This window comes from Eumetopias jubatus, unplaced genomic scaffold (genome assembly GCF_037043125.1).
Source record: "Eumetopias jubatus isolate StellerSeaLion01/CBP00866 unplaced genomic scaffold, mEumJub1_p1.0 scaffold_15, whole genome shotgun sequence".
NCBI lineage: Eukaryota > Metazoa > Chordata > Mammalia > Carnivora > Otariidae > Eumetopias > Eumetopias jubatus.
Window position 1 is genome coordinate 87,700,448 of NW_028274821.1, and position 26,641 is coordinate 87,727,088.

Here is a 26,641-nt window from a genome sequence, read left to right on the forward strand (position 1 = left end):
ACACACCGTGCATATTATAATTCCACTTTGTTAAAAAAATTGACCATCTGGGTTAGTCCATGTAGTCAACATATATTTACTGAACTCACATCCAGGTAAAAGAAAAACTTTTCCCTCTCTGCTGACACCACACGTGTGCAGTTTTCCATACAATTCTCCATGGACAAGGACCGGTGTCCTACAATTTAACTCAATTCTGATACTAACTGGCCTGGAGTTAACAGCAAACCCACAGGTTCAGGGCTCAGTCCTACAAGACGGCCCCCACTTCAGACGCTAATCGCAAGTCTTAGGTGGTCACATGTCTGCGGACCGACAGGCTATGAATCGGGAGTTCCCACGACCCCCTCATCAAGTTTGATCATTTGCTTGAACAGCTCATGGAACTCAGAGAAACACTTTGGTGACCAGTTTACTCTAAAGGATACAACTCAGGAACAGCCAAATGGAAGAGCCACACAGGGTTCCTTGCCAAGGTATGTGGGGAGGGGCGCAGAGCTCCCATGTCCTCTGAGGGTGTGCCACCCTCCTGGCACCTAGATGTGTTCCCCAACATGGAAGCTCTCTGAACCACATCATTTAGGGGGCTTTATGGAGCTCCCATTCAGTGGGCAGGTGTGGTTGAAGTGGGGCCTTATTATGAATGACAAAAGGTGTTCCTTTCACCTTTGTCACTTAGGAAATCACGAAGGTTGTAGGTGCTCTGGCCAGAACCTGGGGAGGAAGACCATGTATTTCTTATTATATCTCAATATCACAACAGGTATTCAATTCCTTAAACACAGTTACTAAGCACCTACTGTGTGCCATGCCTGGGACTAGTTAGTAAGCCACAGTTGCTCCAGCAGAGAGGCAGGATGGCGTAGTGGTTAGGAAGGCTGACACCGGACAGCATAGATCCTCTCCCTGGCTCTGAACTCCCTTGCTGGGGTGTCTTAGGGCATGTCATTTGCCCTCAGTTTCCTCTTCTGTAAACCAGGGATAGCCATAGTGCTTAAACCCTAGGCACATTTGAAGATTACATGAGATTGGGTACGTTACGGCTCTTAGCCCAGGGCCTGGCACACAGCAAGCTCTCTGGAGGCACTTACTCATCTGGCTCATCTCGGCTCATCTTATCCCTCTGTGAGACAGGAACCACTGTCGTCACTTCTACCTGACGGATGGAGGAAACCAAGACTCACCCATGTGGAGTTACTGGCCCAGCTCACATACTGAGAGGCAGGGCTGGGATTCAAACCCAGGTGGTCAATCCCACAGGGCCCCTTGGACCATGTCAGCCCACAGAGGGAGCATGTATTGTGTTCCTAGATGAAAAAGGGACACATCCTGTTGTGATGAGGTTTGGGGGCAGGACCCAGATATTTGGTCCAACACCAGTCTACATATTGCTGCGAAGGCATTTGAAAAACGAAATTAACATGTACTTTGGGGCGCCTGAGTGGCTCAGTCGTTGAGCGTCTGCCTTCGGCTCAGGTCACGATCCCAGGGTCCTGGGATCAAGCCCCGCATCGGGCTCCCTACTCTTCGGGAAACCTGCTTCTCCCTTTCACATTCCCCCTGCTTGTGTTCCCTCTCTCACTGTGTCTCTCTCTGTCAAATAAATAAATAAATAAATAAATTGTTTTAAAAAAGAAATTAACATGTACCTCAGTAGATTTATCAGGTTACCCTCCGCAGTGTGGGTGGGCCTTATCCAATCAGTTGAAGGCCTTAAAATAAGAAGGGGAAAAAAAACTGGCGGTCCCCCAAAGAAGAGGGAATTTTGTTTCTAGACTTTCTTGGGCTCGAGCTGCAACTGCAACTCTCTGCTAGATGTTCAGCCTGCCTCTTACTGCCTGCTGCCCAACCCTGCAGATTTTGGATTTGCCAGGTTCCACGATCACGTGCACGAATTTTTCTAAGTTTATTTATTTATTTATTTTTAGTGATCTCCACACCAACGTGGGGCTCCACCTCACAAATGAGATCAAGAGTCACACACTCCACCAACTGAGCCAGCCAGGCAACCCGATGTGAGCAAATTCCTTGAAACAAATCTATCTCTAGATACACACTTCCCCTTGGTCCTATTTCTCTGAAGAGCCTTGATAAACACATACCCCATCCTAGGAGCCCATGGTGTGGCTCTAGTGATGAAGCAGACAAAGCCCTCATCTCAACAGACTCCTGGGAGATATATTTGTTTTATTTTTTTTTTTAAGACTTACTTATTTGAGAGAGAGAGAGAGAGTGAGCAGTGGGTAGGGGCAGAGAGAGAGGGAGAGAGAGTCTCGGACAGACTCCACACTGAGCAGGGAGCCTGATGTGGGGCTCAATTTCACGACCCTGAGATCACAACCCAGGCCGAATCAAAGAGCTGGACACATAACGGACTGTGCCACCCAAATGCCCCATTTTCCTGTTTTCTAATCTAAGACCAACTACCCAAATTTTGTAAGTTCTAGAATGAGATCCAGATAGACTTCTTATATACGGTGCAATCAAATAAAAAGTTTAAATTCTTAATTGGACAAGGGAAGGGGAGATGCTTGGTGAAAGCCCTGGAAAGAGGCCCCGGAGGGGACAGCTAGATTCCCTGACCCTGGGTTGCCACCCTCCAGACCCCCTGGGGCCCTGAGCCCTCCCCATTGCCCCAATCTGCAGCAGACGTGGAGGGGACTATGGAGCCTGCCCTGACCTTGGGGGAGTCTTCTGGGCACGTGACAATAGTGCTCTAAGGAGCACTTAGCCAGCCCAGGTGAAGGTCTAGCCACGTGTTGTGGGTTGAGTTGTGTCCCTACACAATGCTCATGTTGAAGTCCTAATCCCTAGTACCTGAGAACGTGAACTGTTTTTGGAAATGGGGTCACTGCTGATATAATTAGTTAAGAGGAGGTCATACTGACTACAGTGGGTACCTCATCTGACCAGTGTCCTCATGAAAGGGGAAATTTGGACACAGGCATGCGCACAGGGGGAAGGCCACATGAACGTGAAGGCAGAGATGTGAGCAACACTTCTACAAGCCAAGGAGCACCAAAGATTGCCAGCAAACTACCAGAAGCCAGGAGAGAAGCTTGGCACGGTGTCTTCCTCACATTCCTCAGGAAGAGCTGACCCTGCCGACACCCTGCTCTTAGACCCCTAGCCTTCTATGCTTAGCCTGTGGCAAGATAATCTGTTGCAGCCACTTGGTTCGTGGTACCCTGTTAGTGTGCCCCTGGTAAACGAGCTCACCCTGTCATTCGTGGCTGTTGGCTAATCTCTTCTCAAATGGCCCTCAAATAGCCGTCCATGTGGTTCCTGAAGACCAGAAGGGAATGGCCATGCCTAGCTGGCTCCTGCGGGGCTCTGTTTTTACAGCTCCCATATCAGAATCCTTAGACACTTGCTAAAATGCAGATTTCCAGGGATGCCTGGGCGGCTCAGTTGGTTAAGAGCCCAGGACCCTGGGATCATGACTGAGCCAAAGGCAGACGCTTAACTGACTGAGCCCCCAGGAGCCCCCGCAGTACATCTAGTCGTCATGTCTTCTTAGGCCCCTCTTGGCTATGGTGGTTTCTCAGACGTCACTGCTTTCGATGACCTTGATAGTCCTGAGAAGTACTGGTCAGGCATTGTGTAGGATGCCACACTGCCAGAATCTGCCCCATGTTCTTCTTCTAAGACTGGGGCTCTGGGTTATTGGGAGGAAGACCACAGAGGTATAAGGCCATTTTCATTGTATCATAGCGAGAGGACATACCAGCAACGTGACTCATCACTGTGGCTGTTGACCTTGATCAACTGGCTGAGGTGTGTTTGTCAAGTTCCCAGCTGATTTTTATGCTGGATAATCAGGAGGTGATGGAAAGAAGGACTCTGACTCTGTGACAACTCTTATAGGTCACCGAACGTTCAGAAGAAAGGAGCCACAGCAAGTAGTTGGCTCACACACAGCGCAGGTCATGCAAGGTACCGAGGCAAGCACCTCACCATGATTTCATTGCTACAACCCACCAGGTAGGCAAAATCATCATTCCCAGGTTAACGTATGAGGGAGCCGCACTTCTGAGGCCCCACAGCCAGAAGCCGGCAGAACCACACCTGCTCAGCACCACTGAGCCGCCCCCACGTGAAGGTGAAGGAGCCCTGCTGTCTGGGGCCTCCTCTCCCAGGGTGACGGGGGTGGGGGTGGTGGTGGCAGAAACATGCGGGGCTTCCCCTCAGGGCGCAGACTGGAACCTTAGCCAGAGGCCAACTCGCTCCTTTTAGCCCAAATGTTCTGAGGGGCGCCTGAGTGGCTCAGATGGTTAAGGGTCTGCCTTCAGCTCAGGTCGTGATCCCAGGGTCCTGGGATCGAGTCCCGCATCAGGCTCCCTGCTCTTTGGGAGCCTGCTTCTCCCTCTGCCTCTCTCTCTCTTTCATGAATGAATAAATAAAATCTTAAAAAAAAAACCCACAAAAACTGGGGCGCCTGGGTGGCTCAGATGGTTAAGCATCTGCCTTCGGCTCAGGTCATGATCCCAGGGTCCTGGGATCGAGCCCCGCATCGGGCTCCTGGCTCAGCAAGGAGCCTGCTTCTCCTTCTCCCTCTGCCTCTCTCCCTGCTCATGCTTTCTCTTCTCTCTCTATCTCTGTGTCTCAAATGAATAAATAAAATCCTTTTAAAAAAAAAATTAAAAAAAAAACAACACAAAAACCAAAAGTTCTGAGTGGGAAAATATCCACATGGATAGAGATTAAAAGAGAGCCAGGCGCAAACAAACAAACAAAACAAAAAAAACACCCCATCCACAGGGGATCAAAGTGTCCAAAGCCTAGGAAAATCAAATTGGCAGGAAAAAATGGCTAAAAAAAATGTTTGAAGATTTTATTTTTGCAAGAGAGATTGAGAGAGGGCTCACCCACGCATGCACATGCCACGAGGGGGAGGAGAGGCCAAGGGAGAAGCTGACTCCTTGCAGAGCAAGGAGCCCAGTGCGGGGCTCAATCCCAGGACCCTGGGATCATAACCTGAGCTGAAGGCAGACGCTTAACCCACCGAGCCACCCAGGCACCCCAAAAGATTGGTTTTTGAACATTTCCCTGAGGGTATTAGAATAGAGCCTTTTTATTTTTAAGTAGTCTCTACACCCAACATGGGGCTTCAACTCACAACCCCAAGATCAAGCATTGCTTGCTCTACAGACTGAGCCAGCCAGGCTCCCCTAGAATAGAGCCTTTTGACCCTGTATGCCCCATATTTATTTAACCAGTCCCTTACTGATGGATGGTAATGGCATCTCCTATTTATTACTATTACATTATAGCTATGACCATCTAAGTACCTACAACTGTCTGCAACTTATGCCAGAAGACAGGTTCCTCAAACTGTAACTGCTGAGTCACAGAGCAGGAGTATTTTTAACTTTGACACATACTACCAAGTTACTCCTAAAAGGTTACAAAGTTGTACCTTCCTACCAGTAGCACAGACTGCCCATTTTCTCACATCATCACCAATATTGGATATTCTCTTTTTACTGTTTGGAAAGGCAAGGAAAAGTATCATTTTCATCTGTATGTCTCTCATTATTAGAGAGGTTGAGCATCATTTCTGGCTTATTGGCCACTTGGATTTCTTTTTATACGTATAAACGCACAATTCATGTCATTTGCCCAATTCTCTTATCTTTTTCTTATTGTTAATCTTTTTGAAGATTTTATTTATTTATATGAAAAAGAGAGAGCACAAGCAGAGGGAGAAGCAGAGGCAGAGGGAGAAGCAGGCTCCCCGCTGATCGGGGAGCCTGATGCGGGACTTCATCAGGGGTGCAGGACCCTGGGATCATGACCTAAGCTGAGGGCAAGCACTAAACCGAATGAGTCACCCAGGTGCCCCTGGATATTCATTCTTAAACGTGTTACAAGTATTTTTATCTGTCTTATCATTTCTTTATCATCTTTTCCTCCACATAGAAGTTTCTCCTTTTCCATCGGGTCAAGTCTGTTGATTTTCTTATAGTTTCAGAGTTTTATGTCACATGTTCTTCCCTTCCTCTTGCATTCTGCGCAGTTATCAGTTCCAGCTCAGCACAATTCTTATCTATTCACTGTCTCGCCAGCCGCCTGGCCTTTCAAGGCCCTGCACAGCTCTCCAGCCCCAAGGCAGAGCTTGGCCCCCTGGAGTCCCAGGGCTGGCCTGGACCGGGAAGCTGCTGTGTGCCCAGCCCTGGCCTCAAGCTCCTCTCCAGCTCTGCTGCCACCCGGGGAGCTGTGGCCTGGATGGCATCCTGGATGCTGTGTAAATCCCACTGGGTCCTCAGGAGGGCATCGTCTAGGGTGAAAAAGCCATCCCGCGTACGCCGCACTTGGGAACAGACAGCGGTGGTCTTCAGCTCCAGGCCGATCTCATGCACCAGCCTCCTCAGCTGCTTCTGTGTCTCATGCATGCACTGTACCTCTGCCAGGGACACACAACAGATCTGAAGGTTGGGAGCATGGCCTCTGGTATCTGTGGATCTAAATCCACACCCGTGATACCTCTTGGCTGTGTGATAAACCTTAGAGAAAGACCTTAGCTCTCCAGGACTTTGCTCATGGGCCAGCCCTGAAAGTTGATTAGATGTGCAGAATCTTGGGCTCCACCCAGACCTGCAGAATCAGAGACACCACCCCCCCCCCCCCCCCCCCCCCCCCCCCCCCCGCTGCAGGAGTTTTGTGGACAGGTTAACTTCCGGAAGGCTGTTCTGGTCTAAGACTTAAGGCTCATCTGTAAAATTATCTTAAGAGATAATGTACATAAGGTGCTTATCATTGGGAGAGTCCGGGTCAGCACTCAAAGAGCCCTTGTTAGTAAGATGAAGAGAGAAGAAAGGAGGGAGGGACCGAGCTGGGTGGGACTGGGGAGACGAGGGTGCTGTCTGATGGCCCACTGCAACGTGAAACACTGCGAGGCAATGGAAATGAACCACTAAGTATTAACTTCTCGCTAAGGTCTGGCTTCAAAGTGTAACTTGGCAGCATATAGGACGGGATTTGATCTGAGTGCTGTGTGGATGGGCCAAGTCCAGCCGGGGGCTGAGAAGGAAGCTGGCCCCTGGCGCCTTAGCCAGCAGGGATCAGGGTGGGCATGTGCTGGGGTCTACAAGGGCATTCCACAATGATTCCCCAAACCCAGGAGCCCCATCTCACTGCTCCAACTTCCTGGAGCAATGTACCTATGAGGAATTCCGGCGGCGCAAAGAAGACGCATCGGATGCCCGTTACCAGCATTGGGGACTTGCCCATGGGCCGAATCAAGCCTCTCACAGCCATATCATAGGCCTCCTGGGTCTGCAAGTCCAGGTTGGAGTACCTGGGGATCAAAAGGGGGCTGGCGTGGGATGGGGAGCTGGGTCCAGTTTACCCCTGGCCCTGCCCCACTCAGGAAGAGCTTTCCTAAAGCTCTTCTTTCGCTTTCCAGCTTCCCTGCCCCTCCAGCTGCCTTTTTCTATCTCCTCCAATCCCTAAATGCAGGCTCTGCCCTCCTCTGCAGTCTCCCTAGCTTCCGGTCAAGCACTTACTGCCTGCTCCTGCCCCCTGCTTCTAGGTCATATGATGTGGGTTCCTGGCTTCCCTCTCCACTAAATCATATACTCTCACTGAGGCTAGCTGGGGTCTCTTGTTCCCCCTTGGTCTCCCCAGGGGCTGGCCTGGCACAAAGAAACACTCCTGCATGCTATGGAAGGAAGGGCTGGTTCATGCTGCTTTCGGGCTCTAAAAAGAAGGTCCATGGAACCTGCCCCAGCGTGGGCAGAGCCTACAGGGAGCCCAGTGGGTACTTCTTACTCTTCCAGCACCTCCTCAAGGGCCCCTTTCAGCAAAGTGTGGATTGGGCCCCACTTACATCACCAGGGCCTTCTGATGGGAACCTTGGATCAGGGCGAGGATGCGGTCCAGCTTCTCTCTGGTCACATGGTCTGGAAAAGCCAGGGGATGGTCAGCACACGAGCGCCTGCTGAGGACAGGCAACAACAAACTGGCAAACTCCCTTCCCTCAAACCAACCCCATCCTTGGAAACTGGAGGGGTCCCAGAGCATCCAGGGCTCCCATTTAGGGGGTTATGAGTCCTTTGAGACTCTTATGAAAGCCCAAGAACCTCGTCTCAGAAAGTTATGCCTGAACTCAGTATTGTGAGGATAGTTTTAAGGGGCTCACAGACTCCAAGTTAAGAACAGTTTCTTATGGAAATGAGGCTCAAAGCCATATGACTTCTCCAATATTCGAAGCCAGGTTCCCTGAGCCCCAATCTGGGTTCTTTTATGCCAGGGACCCTGGGAGCGAGAGGGCCATCTGTCTGAATGCAGACACAGATGGCAGAAGGGGGTGGCTCTGCCTGCTGGTACCACCGAGTGACTAGGGCAGGCAGCTGCCAAGCCCAAGGATGCTCACAAACTGCTAGGAGGCTGATCCTGGGGCCCAGCTGGGCAGGTGCCAACTTCTGGCTCCAAAGGCCAGAGTTCTGGGCACAGGTGTGGTGACCGAAGGTCTGCCAGCTCGGAAGGGCCTAGCCTAGGCCTCTTATCCTCTCCCCCTGGCTTTCTTCATGCCATTGTTTTATCTGAAATGTACCTACCACTGCCCCCTCCCTCCTCATTTCCAGCTCAGCTCAAATGCAGCCTCCTGCAGGAAGCCCTCCTGGAGCATGTCACTTCTTTTTCCTGCATCCTGAGTCTCTTTCCAAGCATTGAATTTGTTTTGGTTTGGGGTGCCTGGGTGGCTCTGTCGGTGAAGCATCTGCCTTCGGCTCAGGTCATGGTCCCAGGGTCCTGGGATCGAGCCCCGCAGCGGGCTCCCTGCTCAGTGGGGAGCCTCCTTCTCCCTCTGCCTGCAGCTCCCCCTGCTTGTGCTCTTTCTCAGATAAATTAAAAAAAAAAAAAGTCTCTAATTTGCTTTGGTTTTAACATTATTTTTTAGTTATATAATTGACATATAAATCTTCTTTAAGAAATTTATTTTTTTTAAAGATTCATTTTATTTGAGAGAGAGCACGTGCACACTCGTACCCGTAGGGAGAATGGACAGAGGAAGAGGATCTTAAGTAGGTACCCCTCTTCTTTAAGAAATTTAGATCAGGGGGCACCTGGGTTAAGTGGGTTAAGCACCCAACTCTTGATTTCTGCTGAGGTCATGATCTCAGGGTCGTAAAATCAAGCCCTGCGCCGGGCTCCACACTCAGCGTGGAGTCTGCTTAAGATCTCCCTCTGCCCCTTCTTCCTGCATGCACGTTCTCTGTCTCTCTTTCAAATAGATAAATAAATAAATAAAATCTTAAAAAAAAAAAAAAAGAAAGAAAGAAATTTAGATCAGCATTAACAGCATCTCCCCTTCTCCAAATTCGGGCTTCTTCCCTACCAGAGTGTCAAATTGGTAACTGTCTTTGGACATGTTTTGTATGCTGATACACCCACATATACAGATTATATAGTGTTACTTTGCCCCGTTCTTAATCCTGTCTAGAAGATTACAGAGGTGTGTGTTTGCTCTCCCTGCCAGACTGAGTTCACTGAGACTGGGGACCCCATCTGGTTCATCAAGACCCTGGCACATGGTTGGTGCCCAAAAACATCTGTCAAATAAGAAAATGTAATAGATCCTATGGAAAGTGTTAGAACATAGGGAGGGTAAGAAGCGAGGAATGAGCCATCCAACCATCTATCCACCCCCCCCACCTACTTCTTCATCCATCCACCCAACCAACAAGAACCTCCCATGTCCCAGGCTCTGCGCTGTGTGTAACCACAGGAATGGAATGACGTGGTCCCTGCTCCCATGGTGACAGTGTGGTGGGAAGACAGATATTAAATAATCACTAATCATGGGACGCCTGGGTGGCTCAGTCGGCTGAGCGTCCGATTCTTGATTTCGGCTCGGGTCATGATCTCGGGGTCGTGGGATTGAGTCCTGTGTCGGGCTCCACACTCGGTACATAGAGTCTGTTTGAGATTCTCTCTCCCTCTCTGCCTCTGCCCCTCCCCCCACGCTCGCTCTTGCTCTAATTTTTTTTTAAAGACTTTATTTATTTGAGAGAGAGAATGAGAGAGAGAGAGCACGAGAGGGAGGAGGGTGAGAAGGAGAAGCAGACTCTCTGCTGAGCAGGGAGCCCGATGCGGGACTCGATCCCGGGACTCCAGGATCATGGCCTGAGCCGAAGGCAGCTGCTCAACCAACTGAGCCACCCAGGCGCCCCTCTCTCTCTCAAATTTAAAAGAATCACTAATCATTAGTTGATTACTGTTCTAAGAGTCCATCTAGTTCATCTGGGGATGAAGTGGAGCTTCCCTGGGGAGGTGACATTTATGCCAGATGGGGAGGCACCGGGCAATTATACTTGCGAGACAGAATGATGTGCCCAAAAGCCCCAGCAGCCAGCCCAAACTTAGTGTGCTGCAGTCACTGAGGGCTGCAAGGCCCGCGTGGGGGTGAGGAATCGAGGGAGAGCAAATGCAAAGGCAGCCATAGCCGCTCTCCTCCCACGGCCCTGGGCGCCTGCGGGCTCTCACCATATGTTGACTTTTCCACCAGCCGCCCATCCTCACAGAAGTCATCTGTTGCTTTGCCCAGGAGGCCACGTACTGTGTAATCCTGCAGAGATGGGGAGGGGAAGATGGGGTCAGATTCCCTGCTCGCCCTCAGCATTGAGGAGGGAGGTATGTCCAGCACCTCCTACCCCCAACCTGCTAGATAAGACTGCAGGTGGGGGGTCCTCAGGTCTCCCCTCAGGGAGCCAGGCACTCAGCCCCCACCCAGCCACCCCACTGTCCCCCCAGGGAAGGGCACCAGACTTCCCTATGACAGAAAGCACCTGCCCGCAAAGGATGATGACCGCCCTGTGCCTCCACGTCTCTTCTCTCCAGCCAGACCTGACAACTTATCATGCCAGGCCCCTCCCAGTGCACCCTGTCGGCTTCTCCCCAGCCTCCAAATATGATCTGTGCAGCTAACAGCCTCTGCCACAAGGAAGGGATGACAACGGCAGCAGTAATAACTTACTGAGCATTTACCATGCGCCAGTGACTGTGCTAAGTATGGTGCAGGTAGTTACTAACTTAATCTTCAGAGTAACCCTATGGAGGAGGTACTATTATCTCCCCCACCTTACAGACGCAGAAATGGAGGAACACGGATGTTAAGTCATCCACCTGGGGGCCCACAGCAGGCAGAGGGGAGAAGCTGGTTTTGAACTGAAGCCGTTTGGCTCCAGAATCTGTGCTCTTAACCACTAAAAATGGAGGCTAACGCAGCACCTCTGTCCCCTCTCATGGTGCCAGATTCCACAGCCCCAGCCCAGATGCAAGCTCCCTGATGCCTGGATGGTGACGTCCACCTCTCAGTCTTGGTCTGGGGTCAGACAGATCCAGGTTTAAAGTGCAAATCCAGGTTCGAATCCTTACAGGTTGCACGACCCTGGGCAAATGACATCCCCTCTCTGTGCCTCAGTGGTCCCATCTGTAAGGCGGGTTAACAGCAGATCCCACTTTTCGGGGAGGATGTGAGGCATCCAAGAGGGAGTCCACATGCAGTGCTCAGCAAAGAGCGGCTGGCATGCAACAAGGCCAGCAGCGGTCATTACCGTGCTATCCTTACAGTCGCCCCCAGCACACGGCCATGAAACAACGCTGGCTGATGACCTGGGTGTTCCCCCATGCAGTCCTCTCAGCTTCACATTCCTGCCAGTGAGCCCCAGGGAAAGGGGCTAAACAAGCTGTCTGCAGCATCCCCATACCTTGGTGAGGTGAGCATTGTACATGCTGGTGAGGAGCCTGCGTCCATGTCCCACGCCGAGCACTGGAAGACACCCAGGCTGATGTCACACCTGGCTCCCCCTTCTCATTTCCCTGGGACCTCCAACCCCCACAACCACCACCTGAATCCTTCCATCTCTGATGCTGCTAAAGCCAGCAAGAGGGCAAGGACAGCTTCTTCTACAGGGAGCAAGTGAGCTCCCCTGGGTAGATACGAAAATGTAGGTTTCGGGGCCCACCCACTTGTACTGACTCTGACTCATGGAGGGGCCTTGGATCCTTAGTAAGCGCCCCGGGGGGATGCACTCCAAAGAAAGTGACCAGGCCCCAGTCACACAGACCTGCCCTCAAACCTGGGGTGGCTCTAAGCATGTCCGTTAGCCTCCTTGGGCCTCAAGCTCCCCATCCGTAAAATGGGGATACAAGATCCTGTCTGATCCCTGTGGGTGTTGTGAAGACTGAGGCAATACACAGGAAGAAGTGAGCACAAAGGAAGGGCCCAATAAAGGGGCATTGTGGCCACTGCCTGCCTTTTCCTGGCTGTTTCTCCCTCTGGCTGGAGGAGAGAATGACCCTCCATTCACTCCTGGAGAGCGAGGGCAGGGAGAGGGAACATGACATCATGTCTGCCTGCCTGTGCCCCAGGAAGTGAGACAAGGGGACTGTGACTACCGCGCACGGAGGATGTGGCCACCGCCTGACCCTGGGGACACAGATGGCTCCTGACTCAGGGCTTTATGTGTCCAGCTCCAGCGACATTCAGACCCTGGCCGGTGGGGCCAGAGTCACACGCTTGGCTAACCCACACAAGTGATGACAGTTTGTGCTCCCTGGAACAGGGGCATTCTCTAGCCACATGACCCAGACCGAGTCACCTAAGCTCCTGGAGCCTTCTTTTCTCCATAAAATCAAAATCTACCTAATAAGGTTGTTGTCATGAAAACATGTGCACGAAGGGCTTCATGCTGCACGTCGAATGCAGGAATCACTTGATAAAAGTGGGCAATTGCGCCATCCCCCCTTCCACTGGCTGACCAGACTTGGGGCAGGAAGCAGGCGAGGAGGGTAGCGGCAGGAAATGGCGGTCAGGCTGGAAGTGGGTGGGGTTCATGGTAGCTCCCTGGTCTTCTCCCGAGACTGTATCACTGCACCCCCGGGCTCACCACATCACCTACCAAGCACCCCAGACGCTTGAGCATCCAGCCGGTGTCCCACGCCAACCTTCAATCTGGTGAATGCTGGTCCGCAGACTAGAAAGAAACAAACGAGTCCCTCTGCTCAATGAATCCAGCCTCCAGGATGACTTCAGCCTGCATCATGGCCTCATTCCTAGGATGTAGCCTCATGGAGCCCAAACCAGGATCAGGTTGGACTCTCAGGCCCCCATGTGGAATCTGAGGCCTCGAACCATTTCCTCAGGTCCCCGGGCCCAGGAAAAGGGCTTGCGACCCTGCCTATCATCATTCCCTTGGTGAGAGGCTTTGAGGGGACTGGGCAGAACATTGGGAGTCAACTTTCCTACTCAGCTGTGGCAGAGAGTCCTGGCCACCCCAGTAAGAAAATGGAGGTGGTAAGTTACTGAAGGCAGAGCCTGGGTCCCAAGTTCTAACCCTAGAGCCCAGAACTCACTAGGCACTCAGGAAACAACTAGTGAGGGACGCCTGGGTGGTTCAGTTGGTTAAGTGTCTGCCTTTGGCTCAGGTCATGATCCCAGGGTACTGGGATCGAGTCCCACACTGGGCTCCTTGCTTAGCAGGGAGTCTTCTCCCTCTCTCTCTGCCCCTTCCCCTTCTTGCTCTCTCAAATAAATAAGTAAAATCTTAAAAAAAAAATTAAAATAAAACCATTTTTAAAATGTGGGTTTTTGTGTATCGATTATATCTCAATAACGCTATTTAAAAAGAAAAAAAAAAAAAGACCGCATGCAGCAATGAGCCAGAAACATATATACTTCTACAGAACAAGAGGTATCTGGGGGAAGGATATGGGATGGTTAAGCACCTACTGAATCCAGCCTATGTTACTTAATATCCACACTGACCCTCAGTTTCCTCATTTGTGAAATGAGAACAGGACCCACCTCACAGGGTTGTGGTGAAGATTTAATAAAATGGTACTTGGTAAAACCTTAACATGGTATCTAGTACAGAAGAGATCCTCGGTACATCATACTTGTTATTGCTACACTGTAGAATCAATAAATATCACTGCCAAAGGGATTTTAGTGGTTTCTGGTCAAGCCCCTCAGTCTTCCTAATCTTGTATAGTGACAGGGAGCTCATTATAACTAGTTCCATTCTTGGGCAGCTTTGCTGACTAAAAAAGTCACTCCTTCCCAAGAGCCCCAAACTCCCACCTTAGGACTTCTACCTGAGGGTCTCAATTCGCATCTGGAGTCCCAGAATAGTTAAAAGAGGTCAGCAAGCTACAGTCCACAGGCCAAATTCTCAAGCCTGTTTTTTTTTAATGGCCCATGAGTTAAACTTTTTTTTCAATGATCCCCCAAAAATCAAGAAATATTTTGTGACATAGGAAAATTATATGAAACTCAAATGTCACTTTCCATAGTTTTATTGAAACACAGCCAGGTTCACTGCATTCCATATTGCCTACAGGTTCTTTGCCCTACTACTATGGCAGAACTGGGCCTGCAAAGCCTAAAATATTTGCTATCCGGCCCTTTCCAGGAAAATTTGCCAATTCCCGGTCAAATACTTCCATCCCCGCTGTGGCCCTTCAAGCATCTGGGACAAGAGTCTGAGCACTGACTGGAACACTGACTCTGGGCAGAAACTGCCTGGGAAGTGACACCCAGGCCCCTGCCTGAATGTGCCTTACCCAGCGGATGGTTGGTGAGGGTGGGCACACTGGTGGCGGTCAGAGTAAGCTCCTTCTCTTCACCGTCTCCCACGGGGCCCAGCAGAAAACGAACACGCTGTTCAGGGGCAGGAGCCTTCCCAGCATTGACACCTGAGTACACAAAGGTAAAAGACATCAGGTCAATTCTGTCCGAACACCTGGGGGAGATGGGACAGGGAGGTATGGAGATGTAGAAGAGAAAGCCCATGTAGCAAATAGCAGCAGTTAAGAAACAGGCTTGGGCACCTGGGTGGCTCAGTTGGTTAAGCGACTGCCTTCAGCTCAGGTCATGCTCCTGGAGTCGCCGGATCGAGTCCCGCATCGGGCTCTCTGCTCAGTGGGGAGTCTGCTTCTCCTTCTAACCTTCTCCCCTCTCATGTAATCTCTCTCTCTCTTTCTCGCTCTCTCAAATAAATAAATAAACCTTAAAAAAAAAGAAACAGCCTTGGGTTCAAATTCTGACTCTATTACTTATGACATCTGAACGCAGGGGAAAGTGAGGAGTAACGGAGTACACAGATTACATGCTTAGGAAAGCGCTCTGCCCAGTGGACTGGGTCACATGACTTTATTTTGCCGGGAGGATCAGACGCGGAGATGGACTCCCGGAGAACCAGAGCGGGATCGTGGGTCTGGTTCGAAGCGCTCACCCTTCAGAAGCTGCAACTCCACGGTGTCCCGCACGTGCTTCCATTTTAGCCCCGGGGGCTTGTAGACCGCGAAGAGCCCGTGCAGCCGCGCCAGGCCGCGGGACCCCATGCCCGAAGCCAGCGGCGCCGGCTGGTGAGAGAGCTGCACCTGAACGGAAGTGCCGTCCGGTCCCCCTCCCAAATGTGGTCCGGACCCTGGGTGCCGCCACGTTTCGCAGCCGGAAGAGGTTCACGTCTTTATTGGCCTCGGGGGAAAACGCACGGAGGAGAGGACAGGAGTGCCCGACGCTGAACCCCGAGCAGGGATCACTTGGGGAGCCTTTCTGGGAGTGAGGGGAAATGGGGAGAATTTTGCTTCGGTGGGAATAGGTGGTAGACAGGTCGCCTGGGTTTTCTTCTCTTACTTAGCGATAGGGCCCTCTCCTGTCCGTGCCTCCTTCAAAGGCCCTTCTGGGCGCTCCGCGGCGGGAGAGGTTTGCGGCATCGGCCCTCCCCGTACACTCTTCCCGCGGCCGCCGGCTGGTGCCTGCTGCCATGGGGACGCTGCTGCGCTCGGCCCTGCGCCCTCTCCGCCGACTCGGCGGCCTCCGGGGGCAGGCTGCAGGCAAGTGGCAGAGGCGGGAGGGAGGCCTGGGGCGCCAGGCTCGTCTGACCGCGGCCTTTTTTTTTTTTTTTTTGCCCAGTAGACGTGCCGCTCCGAGGCGTGCGCCACGGCGCCGCCGGCCTGCTCTACCCGGGGCACATCCCCACCTCCCCGCTGCAGAAGGCGCTGCTGGCCGCCGGCTCGGCCGGAATGGCTCTCTATAACCCGTACCGCCACGGTAAGGTCGCCGGCGCTCCCGGGAGGGCAGCGGGGGGTCGGCGCGCGCCCTTGCCTGGGGAACCTGGGCAGGTGCCCACCTCTCTCTCTACCCGTCCCCTAGGGGTAACTGGAGAATAGACTAGGTCGGGGTTCCCAAACCTGGCTGCATCCCATCATCACGCGCAAGGTTCACAAAAATGCAGATGTCTAGGGCCCACCCTGGGTTCAGTCCGAATCAGGCCGAGCCTGGGGAGGGGAGGAAGGGCCAGCATTTTTAAATAAACAACCTACCGGAAGATTCTGTCATCCAGCCACATTGAGAACCTGTGTACTAAATAGATGATTTACAAAGTTTGTTATACATTAAATTATAACATCCCAATAAAAATTAAAGTTTATGAGGTCAGACACCCCGACTGCCCTGTTAAATTGTATCAGCATGTTTTAGATTGTGCCTGGTACATAGCAGATGCTCAATAAATGTTTGCTGGTTGTATGACTGGAACATCTTAGGGTTCTACAGGACTCTTCTCATTCTCAGGATTCTAAGTCTGGAAAGGATTATTACTCCTGCCAATTGAAATGGCAGTGCTAACTGCTCACTGAGCCCTAATGCCGGTTGCTCACTGCACTAAATGTTTTATATGCACGATGTTCTTGATTTTTCTTCACATTAACCCTGTAAGAAAGGTGTTCTCCACATTTCATAAATTAGTACCCTGAGGCTTGGAAATGTGAAGCATTTTGCACAAGTTCCCTTAGACAGTGATTGCACCTGAACCCAAACCTAGCACTCTGATTCAAAGCCTGTAATCAATGGAGGCATGATAATCCGTTGTAATAATGGGTGTAAAAGTGACTTATAAACTCTTTAGAGCACTGTGCTAACCAGAGCCATCTCAGCCCGTTGGATTAATACAATGATAATGACTATAGGTACATATATTGAGCCCTTACTGTGTGCCAGGTGATTTGCTAAATGTCTAACATGAATCCTCGTAACTAAGAGGTAGATAGGATTTTGGTTTATCATGTAGGAGACAGGCTCGGATGGGGTCCAGTAACTTACCTAACATCATATCTTCCATTTGTCCCCATTTCTTTCCTTTCAGACATGGTCGCAGTTCTGGGGGAGACCACAGGACTCCGTGCCCTGAAGGTCCTCAGGGACCAGATGAGGAAGGATCCAGAGGGTGCTGAGATCCTGCAGTAGGTCCCAGCTGTGCCTGGGGGATTGGGGATATTCTTTGGGGATCCTGACCTCTCTGGAGTCACATTGTGTTCCTCTAGGGAGCTCTTCTTGATGCCCAGGCCATGGAGAGCTGCACATGCTAGGCACTGCCCAACTCCGTGGGTGCCATTCACACACACACTATGATGACCCGTGGGTAGTGCAATGTGGTGGCCTCAGCCCAGATCCCACCACAGGGCCCTCTGCCTTCCCTAAGCTCCCATAACAGGCTAGCTGTAACCCCCACTCCCCTGCAGTGTCCTTTGTGAGTACCCTGATCACACCTGAGGCTTGCTCCCTAGATTATGCCACTGCAGGCAGGAACCATGACCTTGGCTTGTGGTAGTCTCCTCAGTCCCTGCCACTGTCCTGGCCAGAAGCACGTCCTGCAATAGGATTTGTGTCCCCATTGTTGCTCTCTGCCCCTTCACTTCCCAAATCCTTGCTCTAGCTGGCCTCTCACCTGCCTTTGCTGCTGCCCTCCCAGTACCTAAGCCCTTCCTTCTGCCTTGCAGGAAGCGTCCCCGGATCTCGCTGTCTACCCTTGACTTGGACAAGCTCCGTAGTCTGCCTGAGGGCTCCCTTGGCCAAGAGTATCTCTGTTTCCTGGATGTAAATGTGAGTTTCCAGCTTCTGTGCATTTGGCAATCACTAGGAAAGGCAGAGAAGGGCATGGGAGTGATGTCCTGAGGAAGGAGGAGTCCTGATTGGCCACCATGGCCAGGTGTGTTTTTTGTCTCTTGTGCCAAGGCTTTGTCATGTTCTATGGGACAGGCAAATGGGTCAGGAACTCCAAGCAATAATACTGGCCAGTATGCAATAGCCGCTTACTGGGTGTCAGCTGCCAGGCTCATACCTGATCTTGTTGAACCCTCCCAACAGGAAGGTTCATGCTTGACCCTCCCTGCCAAGTATGTGCTATTATTATCCCCTTTAATAGATGAAGAAATGAGGCCCAGAACACTTAAGCAACTTGATGATTTCATACACCCAGTATGAATGGAGGCAGTATTCATACTCACATCATGCCTTTTTTTTTTTTTAAGATTTTATTTTTAAGTCTGTCTCTATACCCAATGTGGGGCTTGAACTCACAAACCCGAGATCAAAAATTGCATACTCTACCGACTAAGCCAGCCAGGTGTCCCCAGATCATGCTCTTAATTGCTGTATTATGTACTCATGTTCTAGAGTCAGTGCTTTCCCCAGGGTATGACAGGTTGTGGCACTCTCTGTCCCAGGCAGGGAGGACGGGAGCTGGTGGGGAGAGTCCCAGCTGCTGAGGAACTCATTCATGTGTTCAGGATCTGCCAGTTGTCACCCATTGTTCCAGGTGCTGGGGATAGAATGGTGAGCCAGACAGACAAAACCCTGCTCTTGTGGCGCTAATATTCTGGTTTGGGGAGGAAATCGAGTAATAAAAGAAAAAATTTCATATAAAAATTCGGGTCAAATATTTATTGACTCCTTGGAATGTACAACACTGTTCTCTGTAATTGAGATACAGTGAATGAAACCAGCAAAGAGCCTGCCTTTGTGGAGCTTCCATTCTAGCAGATGGTGCTGTGAGAACAACATCCTGAGAGAGGACAAGGAGGTGGGGTCAGAGGTGGCCACTTCCCATAGGGAGGTCACAGGAGGCCCCTCGGAGGAGACTCGGAAGAGGAGGAGCCAGCCCTAAGGAGAGATGAGGAGGAACAGGGCTTCTGGCAAGTGCAAGGCCCTGTGTGTTTAAGAAAAGGGAAATGGGGCACCTGGGTGGCTCAGTGGGTTAAGCATCTGCCTTCAGCTCAGGTCATGTACTCAGGGGCCTGGGATCGAGCCCCGCATCGGGCTCCCTGCTCAGCTGAGAGTCTGCTTCTTGCTCTGCCGCTCCCCCTGCTCTCACTGTCTCGCTTACATGTGCGCTCTCTCTCTCTCTCTCATAAATAAATAAAATCTTCAAAAAAACAAAAAAATGGGGCGCCTGGGTGGCTCAGTTGGTTAAGCGACTGCCTTCGGCTCAGGTCATGATCCTGGGGTCTGGGGATCGAGTCCCACATCGGACTCCCCCTGCTCTTTGGGGAGCCTGCTTCTCCCTCTCTCTCTGCCTGCCACTTCCCCTGCTTGTGCTCTCTCTCTCTCTCTCTGACAAAGAAATAAATAAAATCTTTAAAAAAAAAAAAAAAAAGGGAAATTGAAAAAAGGAAAAGTGAGTGGAGGACAGATGGCCAGTGGCTGGGAGGAGAGCTGGCCCAGACCCTGCCAGCCATGGGAAGAAGTCTATATTCTGTAACAGGAGCAATAGAAGACATTGAGGGTTTCAAGTAGGCTAGTAACATGACGTGATTTATAAAAGGACCTTAGGATACAGCTGGGACACCTTCCCTGTCCCAACCCCTCCATCCCCGTATACACACATCTCACCAACAAGAAGCTCTGTCAAGTAGTTCTCCAGCCCACTGCGGGTTGCTCTAGAACTAGGCTTCTCAACCCCAGCACTATTGACTTTTCGGGCCAGATAATTCTTTTATTTATTTATTTATTTATTTTTAATTTATTTGAGAGAGAGAAAGAGAGCATCAGTTGGGAGGAGGGAGAAGGAGAAGCAGACTCCCTGCTAAGCAGGGAGCCTGACACGGGACTCGATCCTAGGAACCTGAGGTCATGACCTGAGCTGAAGGCAGATGCTTAACCAGCTGAGACACCCAGGCGCCCCAGGAACAGATAATTCTTTGTTTGTAGGGGCTGCCCGGTGCTTTCCAGGATGGTTAGCAGCATCCCTGGCCTCTCTACATAGATGCTAGTAGCACCCCCACTAAGTTATGACAGCCATAAATCTCTGCAGACATTGCAAATATCCCCTGGTGGACAGCTGAGAAGCTACTGCTCTAGAAGATTATTTGTTCCTGGAGCGCCTGGGTGGCTCAGTTGGTTAAGCGACTGCCTTCGGCTCAGGTCATGATCCTGGAGTCCCGGGATCGAGTCCCGCATCGGGCTCCCTGCTCGGCAGGGAGTCTGCTTCTCCCTCTGACCCTCCCCCCTCTCATGTGCTCTCTTTCTCATTCTTTCTCTCAAATAAATAAATAAAATCTTAAAAAAATATATTAGATTATTTGTTCCTGAGATAATAATCTGCTCCCCATACTCTCCTGACACTTGATCCTGCCCCATTTTCCACCATCTCCTCAGATGTCACCAGGAAGCAAGTTACTTCATCAATGGGAAACCCACCAGGGTGGCCGCCTTCTTCTGAAGTCCCCAGAGCCTTTCATCTTGTTGCTGTGGAGGGGATGGGACTGCCAGGACCTCCCTGGGCACCCTGCCCGGTCTCAGCCCTAGTTGTGACAATAGCCATAGAGACTGTGACACTTGTAGGGCACTGAAACCAGCAGCCCACAGAATGTGAAGGAACAACCTTTGTCCCAGCAGAGATTGAGATCAAAGTTCAAGGTGAGGCCACCCTCCCTGAGGCTGTCATTGGTAGGGGGTATGGTCATCTTGTGGTATTAAGATTATGGGCCTGGGCTCTGGAGTTAAGGGTAGCCTGAATTAGAATCCTACCTCTCTTCCCAGCTTTATGGCCCTGGACAAATCATTTGACTTCTCTGAGCCTCATATTCCTTATCTGAGGTCAGGGGACCTAATGTTTATCTTCCAGGGCACTTACATGGCTTATAATTAATGATATTAAGGTACTGGCTTTGGGGGGCGCCTGGGTGGCCCAGTCGTTGAGCATCTGCCTTCGGCTCAGGTCATGATCCCAGGGTCCTGGGATCGAGCCCCCCATCGGGCTCCCTGCTCCGTGGGAAGCCTGCTTCTCCCTCTCCCACTCCCCCTGCTTGTGTTCCCTCTCTCTCTGTGTCTCTCTCTGTCAAATAAATAAATAAATAAAATCTTTAAAAAAAAAAAAAGGTACTGGCTTTGGAATCCAGTGGACTTTTTTCAAATCCTGATTCAGCCACTTGATTAGCTGTGTGATATTGGGCAAGTTACTTCTCTGAACCTCATTTTTCTTACCTTTATCTGAGGCTCCTAAAGTATCTACCTCCAGAGGGTCATAAGGATGCCTTATGATGATATATGTAAAGGACTTCATACAGTGCTGACACATAGTAGGTACTCAATAAATATAATTGCTATCACTCTGATCACCCTCAGCTTCGCACAGCACGTAGAACTCCCTAGAGAAGAAATTAGGAACCGGAACCCAGGGAGCTCACAGACACAGACCAAGGCCCTGAGCCAGTAGCCCCAAAGCAATGAAGATGTCAAATCCTTTGGCCTCTGGACAGGCTGAGATCATGCTTTGGGAACAGGAACACTAGGCTGCTCCCATTCTGCATGGGTGCTGCTGAGGACTCACAGAGGCAGTGGGTGGATCAGAGAGGGTCAGTTCATCCCTTCCTGGGGTAGAAAAGTCCCTGGAGATAGAACAGTGAACAAAGCAGCCAGCAGCCATGTGCAGCTGAAAGGCCACTATGGCACTGTTCACAGAAAGCGAACACAAGCCGATAGGTCACTTCCAGTCTGCTGTTAGCCACTTCAGTAAAAGCAAAAAGAAACAGGTGCAATTAACTTTAATAGCCTCTTTTATTTAACCCAGTGTACTGAAAATACTATCATTTCAACATGTAATTGATAGTTCTAAATTACTAAGATTTCACATTGTTCTCTTCACACCAAGTCTTTGAAACTCAGTGTGCATTTTATGCCTACTACGGCACAGCTAGGTTGGAACTGTCCCATTTCTAGGCTTGGTGGCCACATGGAGTGAGTGGCTGCTGTACTGAAAAGTCCAGGTCTAGAAGAGGGGCACATACGATGCACATCACAATACAAGGCACGGGATGCTGCAAGAGACCGTAATGTGGACCTTAGCAGTCTGAAGGTCACGGACAGCCTCCCTACAGCAGGGACACTTAAGGCGAGTCAGAAAGGACAGGTAGGAATTGTCAAGGTGAAGCTGCGGGTGGTGGGGGAGAGCACTCGAGGCTGGGAGCAGCTCATGTGAAGGATCAGGGCCCAGGCACCTGGCTGGCTCAGTGGGTGGAGCATGCAACTCTTGATCTTGGGATTATGAGTTCAAGCCCCATGTTGGGTGTAGAGATTACTTTAAAAAATTAGGGATACCTGGGTGGCACAGTCAATTAAGTGTCCAACTCTTGGTTTTGGCTCAGGTCGTGATCTCAGGGTCCTGGGATCGAGCCCTCCGTTGGGCTCCGCACTCAGCCCGGAGTCTGCTTGGGATTCTTCCTCCCTCCCCTGTGTGTGCACACACCATCTCTGTCTCTCTCTCAAGTATATAAATAAATTTTATTTATTTGGGTGAGGGGGAAGCAGACTCCCCACTGAGCAGGGACCCCATGCGGGGCTCCATCCCAGGACCCCAGGATCATGACCTGAGCCGAAGGCAGACGCTCAACCAACTGAGCCAGCCAGGTGCCCCCCCCCCATTCAATCTTTAAAAAAGAAAGTATCAGGGGCCCTGGAAACTTCTTTTTCCCTTTTCTCTCCGTTTTATTTCTACTTGTTAAAAAAAACATAATATGGTGTAACTTAAGGTAAGATGACGTAAGAGTTGCCATCTCAGGGGTGCCTGGGTGGCTCAGTCGGAAGAGTGTGTGACTCCTGATCTCAGGGTTGTGAGTTCTAGCCCCACGTTGGGGGTAGAGTTTACTTTATTTGACAGAGAGAGAGAGAGAGAGAGAGAGAGATAGTGAGAGAAGGAACACAAGCAGGGGGAGTGGGAGAGGGAGAAGCAGGCTTCCCGCTGAGCGGGGACCCTGATGCAGGGCTTAATCCCAGGACGCTGGGATCATGACCTGAGCCAAAGGCAGATGCTTAACAACTGAGCCAACCAGGCACCCCTAGAGTTTACTTTAAAGAAAAAAAAAAAAAAAGCTGTCATCTTAACCATCTCTAAGTGGACAGTTCAGTAATGTTAAATATATTCACATTGTTGTGAAACCAACCTCCAGAGCTTTTCCATCTTGTAAAACTGAAACCTTATCCCCTTAAACAACAGTCGCTTCCCCCTCCTGCCAGAAGCTGCTTTGCCATAAATTCCAACAGCCTTGGACATGTGTGGGTAGCCCATGGGGGTGTTAGTGCCACCATATTCCCTACCCGAGGACTCCCCTGTTGGCAGGTATGGACAGAAATAGTCCATGGTATGAGTTTGGTGGGAGTGGTTGACAATCAAGAAGAGGCTGGCCAGTTTGGCCTTGGGAACAGTTGGGAAGAGATCTAGGGGAGGTTCATGGTTGTCAGAGGGTCTCCCCAGATACCCGAGCACCCACCCGATTCGTGGACGATGAGGAGCTAGCCTATGTGATCCAGCGGTACCGGGAGATTCATGACATGCTCCACACCCTGCTGGGGATGCCCACCAACATCCTGGGTGAGTGGTAGCCCCCAGCAGCCTTGAGAGTGGGGCTGGGCAGGGTGGGGTGGGGTGTTGCAGCCAGCCTGTCCACCCGGATTTGTCACACACTAGCCAGCCGGCTCAGTGCCTCATTTTCTGCTTTCTGAACATCTTGGTAACATCTGTGCCACGCATCGCCTCTCCATCCCACTGCCTCTGTGGTTCCTAAGCTGATGTAGCAGCATCCAAGCATCAGGGCTCCCTGCTCTGAAACCCTCCACAACTCCCTAAGGCCTGTAGGAACCACCCCAGACTTCTCAGCCTGGCTTTTGGAGTCCTGTGCACTCTGACCCCAGGCTTCCTTCCCAGCCATTACCTCCTGCTCTTTCCTGGACCCTCACCTTCACCCCAAGCCAAGTGCTCTAAGGCCCAGCATGGGCCAGGACCGGCATGGCCAACCCGACAGAGATCAAAGAGGAGCAGATGCTTTGCTCTGTTCTGCCAGGAGCACCATGGCCTCTCTCCCTGGGCCTTTCTCACCTCCCACCCCATTTCTCACCCTGCCCCCCCAGGGGAGATCGTGGTGAAGTGGTTTGAGGCTGTCCAGACCGGCCTGCCCATGTGCATCCTGGGTGCCCTCTTTGGACCAATCCGACTCAGTGCCCAGTAAGTTCTCAAGTGGTGAGGGGTTCGGGAGAGCTCAGAGGAACCAGGATCCAGGAAATGGGACAAGCATGCAGCCTTCCTGAGCAGCCCCAATGGTTCTCCAAGAAGCCAGAGTAGAAAGAATGGGGCAGGAGGGTGCAACTGGCCTGGCACAGGGTCTCCAGGGCAGTGAGTGAAGCCTGGATGTTTCACAGGACTCTACAGTCTCCCGGGCCAGGCCCCAGTGTTGGGTCAGAACACGGAATTGAGGGGGTGGGGCAGCAAATCCAGTGTTAGTTCCTGGAGTTAGGTAGCCCTTGATTTAAATCTGGGCTTTGGCATATTTAAAACGTGTGGCTTTGGACACAAGATTTTACCTCACTGAGTTTCTGTTTCCTCATATGCTAATGGGGATAATAACTACCTTCTTTTTAAGGTATTTGTGAGGACTGAGAAAATGTACACCAACTTCTGGGCACCTTATGTCTTTTTTCCTCTGCTGCCCCACAGGAGCCTGCAAGTGCTGGTTTCAGAGCTGATCCCATGGGCAATTCAGAATGGGCGCAGAGCCCCGTGTGTCCTCAACTTGTACTACGAGCGGCGCTGGGAGCAGCCCCTGAGGGCTCTACGGGAGGAGCTGGGCATCACAGACCCCCCCACCGTGCATGTCAGGGGCCTGGCGTAGGCCCTGAGCCACTGCCCACACCACCACCCAACCTCCCCTGAGGCGGACGATTCTTTGGCCATTACCTTTGTTCCTTTTCTTTCAACACTGACCCTTGGACCCTTCATTTATCGTAATTTGTCATAACCACTGTTGAGTGGCTTTGAGGACCACCCCAGGAGGGAGCATGCAGGGCACTGGAGCTCCCAGGAGAGCCAGGAGCTGCCCAAAGATCACCACATGTGAGTGAGAATCAGTCGTCCAGCCTGGTGCTGGGGTGTCTCAGGTCCACTACTCCTGTTCTGGACCCATCCCTGCCAATGAGGGTTTTCTGGGTGCCAGGCTGGGTGTCCTCCAGGAGGAAGGGCTATACCAGTTTCCAAGACCTGAGAAGGGGCAGGTGAGTCTCCACTGTCTGAATAAAGTCTGCCATCAGACCAAGTGTCCGCTTCTCCTGCCTTTGCCCAGTGCTCCCCATGACTCTGGCAGCTTTGGGCCCTTGAGCACCAAGGACAGACATCCCCTCCAGCCTGAGCTTCAGCTACTTGTCCTCTTTCCTTTGGTCTGAAGTCAGACAGACTGGGATTCAAATTCCCAATTCCTCCATTGTTTTCCAGCAGAGGGACTTAGGGCAAGTTTGTTCCCCTTTTCAGCCCATTTCATCATCAGGAAAAGGGGAAGAGAACTGCTGGTTCATTTTGGAGTGGCACCCAGGCATATTCTCTGGGTCAGGGCCAAGGGGTGTAAGTACCATTGCAAGAGTGGCTAGCCCTGTCTTGGGATTTAGAACCAGAAACACTCTCAAGATGGCAGAGCCTTTAGAGTTTTGGGGGGCCAGCTCCCCATTGTGTGGATAGGACAACTAAGGCCTAGAGATAGGCAAGGAATTGCCTGAAGTAGCTAGAACACATGCCACAAGACTTCCTGGGTGGGTTTCTTATGCCTTAGTTTCCCTATCCATAATAAGGGCTACAGTTTTAGAGCTGTACTATGTGCCTAAGCAGTTGAGATGCACACGTTATTGCATTGCTGCTTTCAACAATCCAAAGAGATGTGTTATTCTGTTTTACTAATGAGGCAATAGGAGCAGAGCTGGGACTAGAACCAGGGGTTGTCTGAAACCTGCCCCACATTGCCAACCAGTGCCTCAGCCTACCTTGTGCCAACCACATCCCAGCCCAGGGCTCCCAGTGACGGAAGTGGGAGGTTGGAGGCCTACCTTGGATCCAGGGCCTTTTCAAAAGGGAAGCCTTGTCCTGAGCTCTTTGATTTTCTGCAGAAAGAGGAGGAGACTGGGGTGAGCTTTCCAGACCTAATCCATCTTTGCAGTATGGGCCACCTTTCCAGATCTGTCATGTTTCCACAGCTTTCCAGAGTCCAGGCACCTCTACCCCCACATCAGTAAAAGTCAACAGTACCAAGTTTGGGGGAAAAGGTCAGACTCACAGAATGCCTTCTCTGCCCAGCTGGGGACTTCACCTGCTCCAGCCACTTGGTACCTGAATAACCCTGAGCCTTTAAAGCATTGGAGAGATGGGCACTGGGCATCATGATTAGCTGGGAATGGAGTCTGGTCTCCAGATCTTTTTTTTTTTTTTAATGTTTTATTTATTTATTCATGAGAGTCAGAGAGAGAGGCAGAGGCAGAGGAAGAGGGAGAAGCAGGCTCCCCGCCCAGCAGGGAGCCTGATGTGGGACTCGATCCCAGGACCCT

The 26,641-nt window shown here is 51.2% G+C and overlaps 2 protein-coding genes across 2 annotated transcripts; one reads left to right on the forward strand and one right to left on the reverse strand.

Moving 5' to 3' along the window:
- Positions 1–4,512: 4,512 nt before the first annotated feature.
- TRUB2 (TruB pseudouridine synthase family member 2) lies at positions 4,513–15,397 on the reverse strand. The gene is made up of 8 exons (XM_028107955.2): positions 15,240–15,397; positions 14,569–14,700; positions 12,906–12,980; positions 11,712–11,773; positions 10,489–10,570; positions 7,832–7,904; positions 7,164–7,300; positions 4,513–6,406 (listed from the first exon to the last, which is right to left on the reverse strand). Exons 1-8 carry the CDS (start codon positions 15,346–15,348, stop codon positions 6,081–6,083), a joined length of 996 nt encoding a protein of 331 aa, XP_027963756.1. The 5' UTR covers positions 15,349–15,397; the 3' UTR covers positions 4,513–6,080.
- Positions 15,398–15,511: 114 nt separating this feature from the next.
- Positions 15,512–25,364, forward strand: COQ4 (coenzyme Q4). The gene is made up of 7 exons (XM_028107945.1): positions 15,512–15,843; positions 15,926–16,060; positions 17,154–17,250; positions 17,788–17,890; positions 23,525–23,654; positions 24,191–24,284; positions 24,774–25,364. The coding sequence occupies exons 1-7, from the start codon at positions 15,774–15,776 to the stop codon at positions 24,946–24,948; spliced, it is 804 nt and encodes a 267-aa protein (XP_027963746.1). The 5' UTR covers positions 15,512–15,773; the 3' UTR covers positions 24,949–25,364.
- Positions 25,365–26,641: the final 1,277 nt, after the last annotated feature.

Excerpts from the sequence above, each read along its gene's own strand:
- TRUB2 (XM_028107955.2), bottom strand. The coding sequence starts at position 15,348 with ATGGGGTCCCGCGGCCTGGCGCGGCTGCACGGGCTCTTCGCGGTCTAC. Across the intron at positions 12,981-14,568 it reads CCTCACCAACCATCCGCTGG|TCTGCGGACCAGCATTCACC; the intron begins GTAAGGCACATT and ends GTTTCTTTCTAG. Across the intron at positions 7,301-7,831 it reads CATCAGAAGGCCCTGGTGAT|GTACTCCAACCTGGACTTGC; the intron begins GTAAGTGGGGCC and ends TTTGATCCCCAG.
- COQ4 (XM_028107945.1), top strand. The coding sequence starts at position 15,774 with ATGGGGACGCTGCTGCGCTCGGCCCTGCGCCCTCTCCGCCGACTCGGC. Across the intron at positions 16,061-17,153 it reads CTATAACCCGTACCGCCACG|ACATGGTCGCAGTTCTGGGG; the intron begins GTAAGGTCGCCG and ends CTTTCCTTTCAG. Across the intron at positions 24,285-24,773 it reads CCAATCCGACTCAGTGCCCA|GAGCCTGCAAGTGCTGGTTT; the intron begins GTAAGTTCTCAA and ends GCTGCCCCACAG.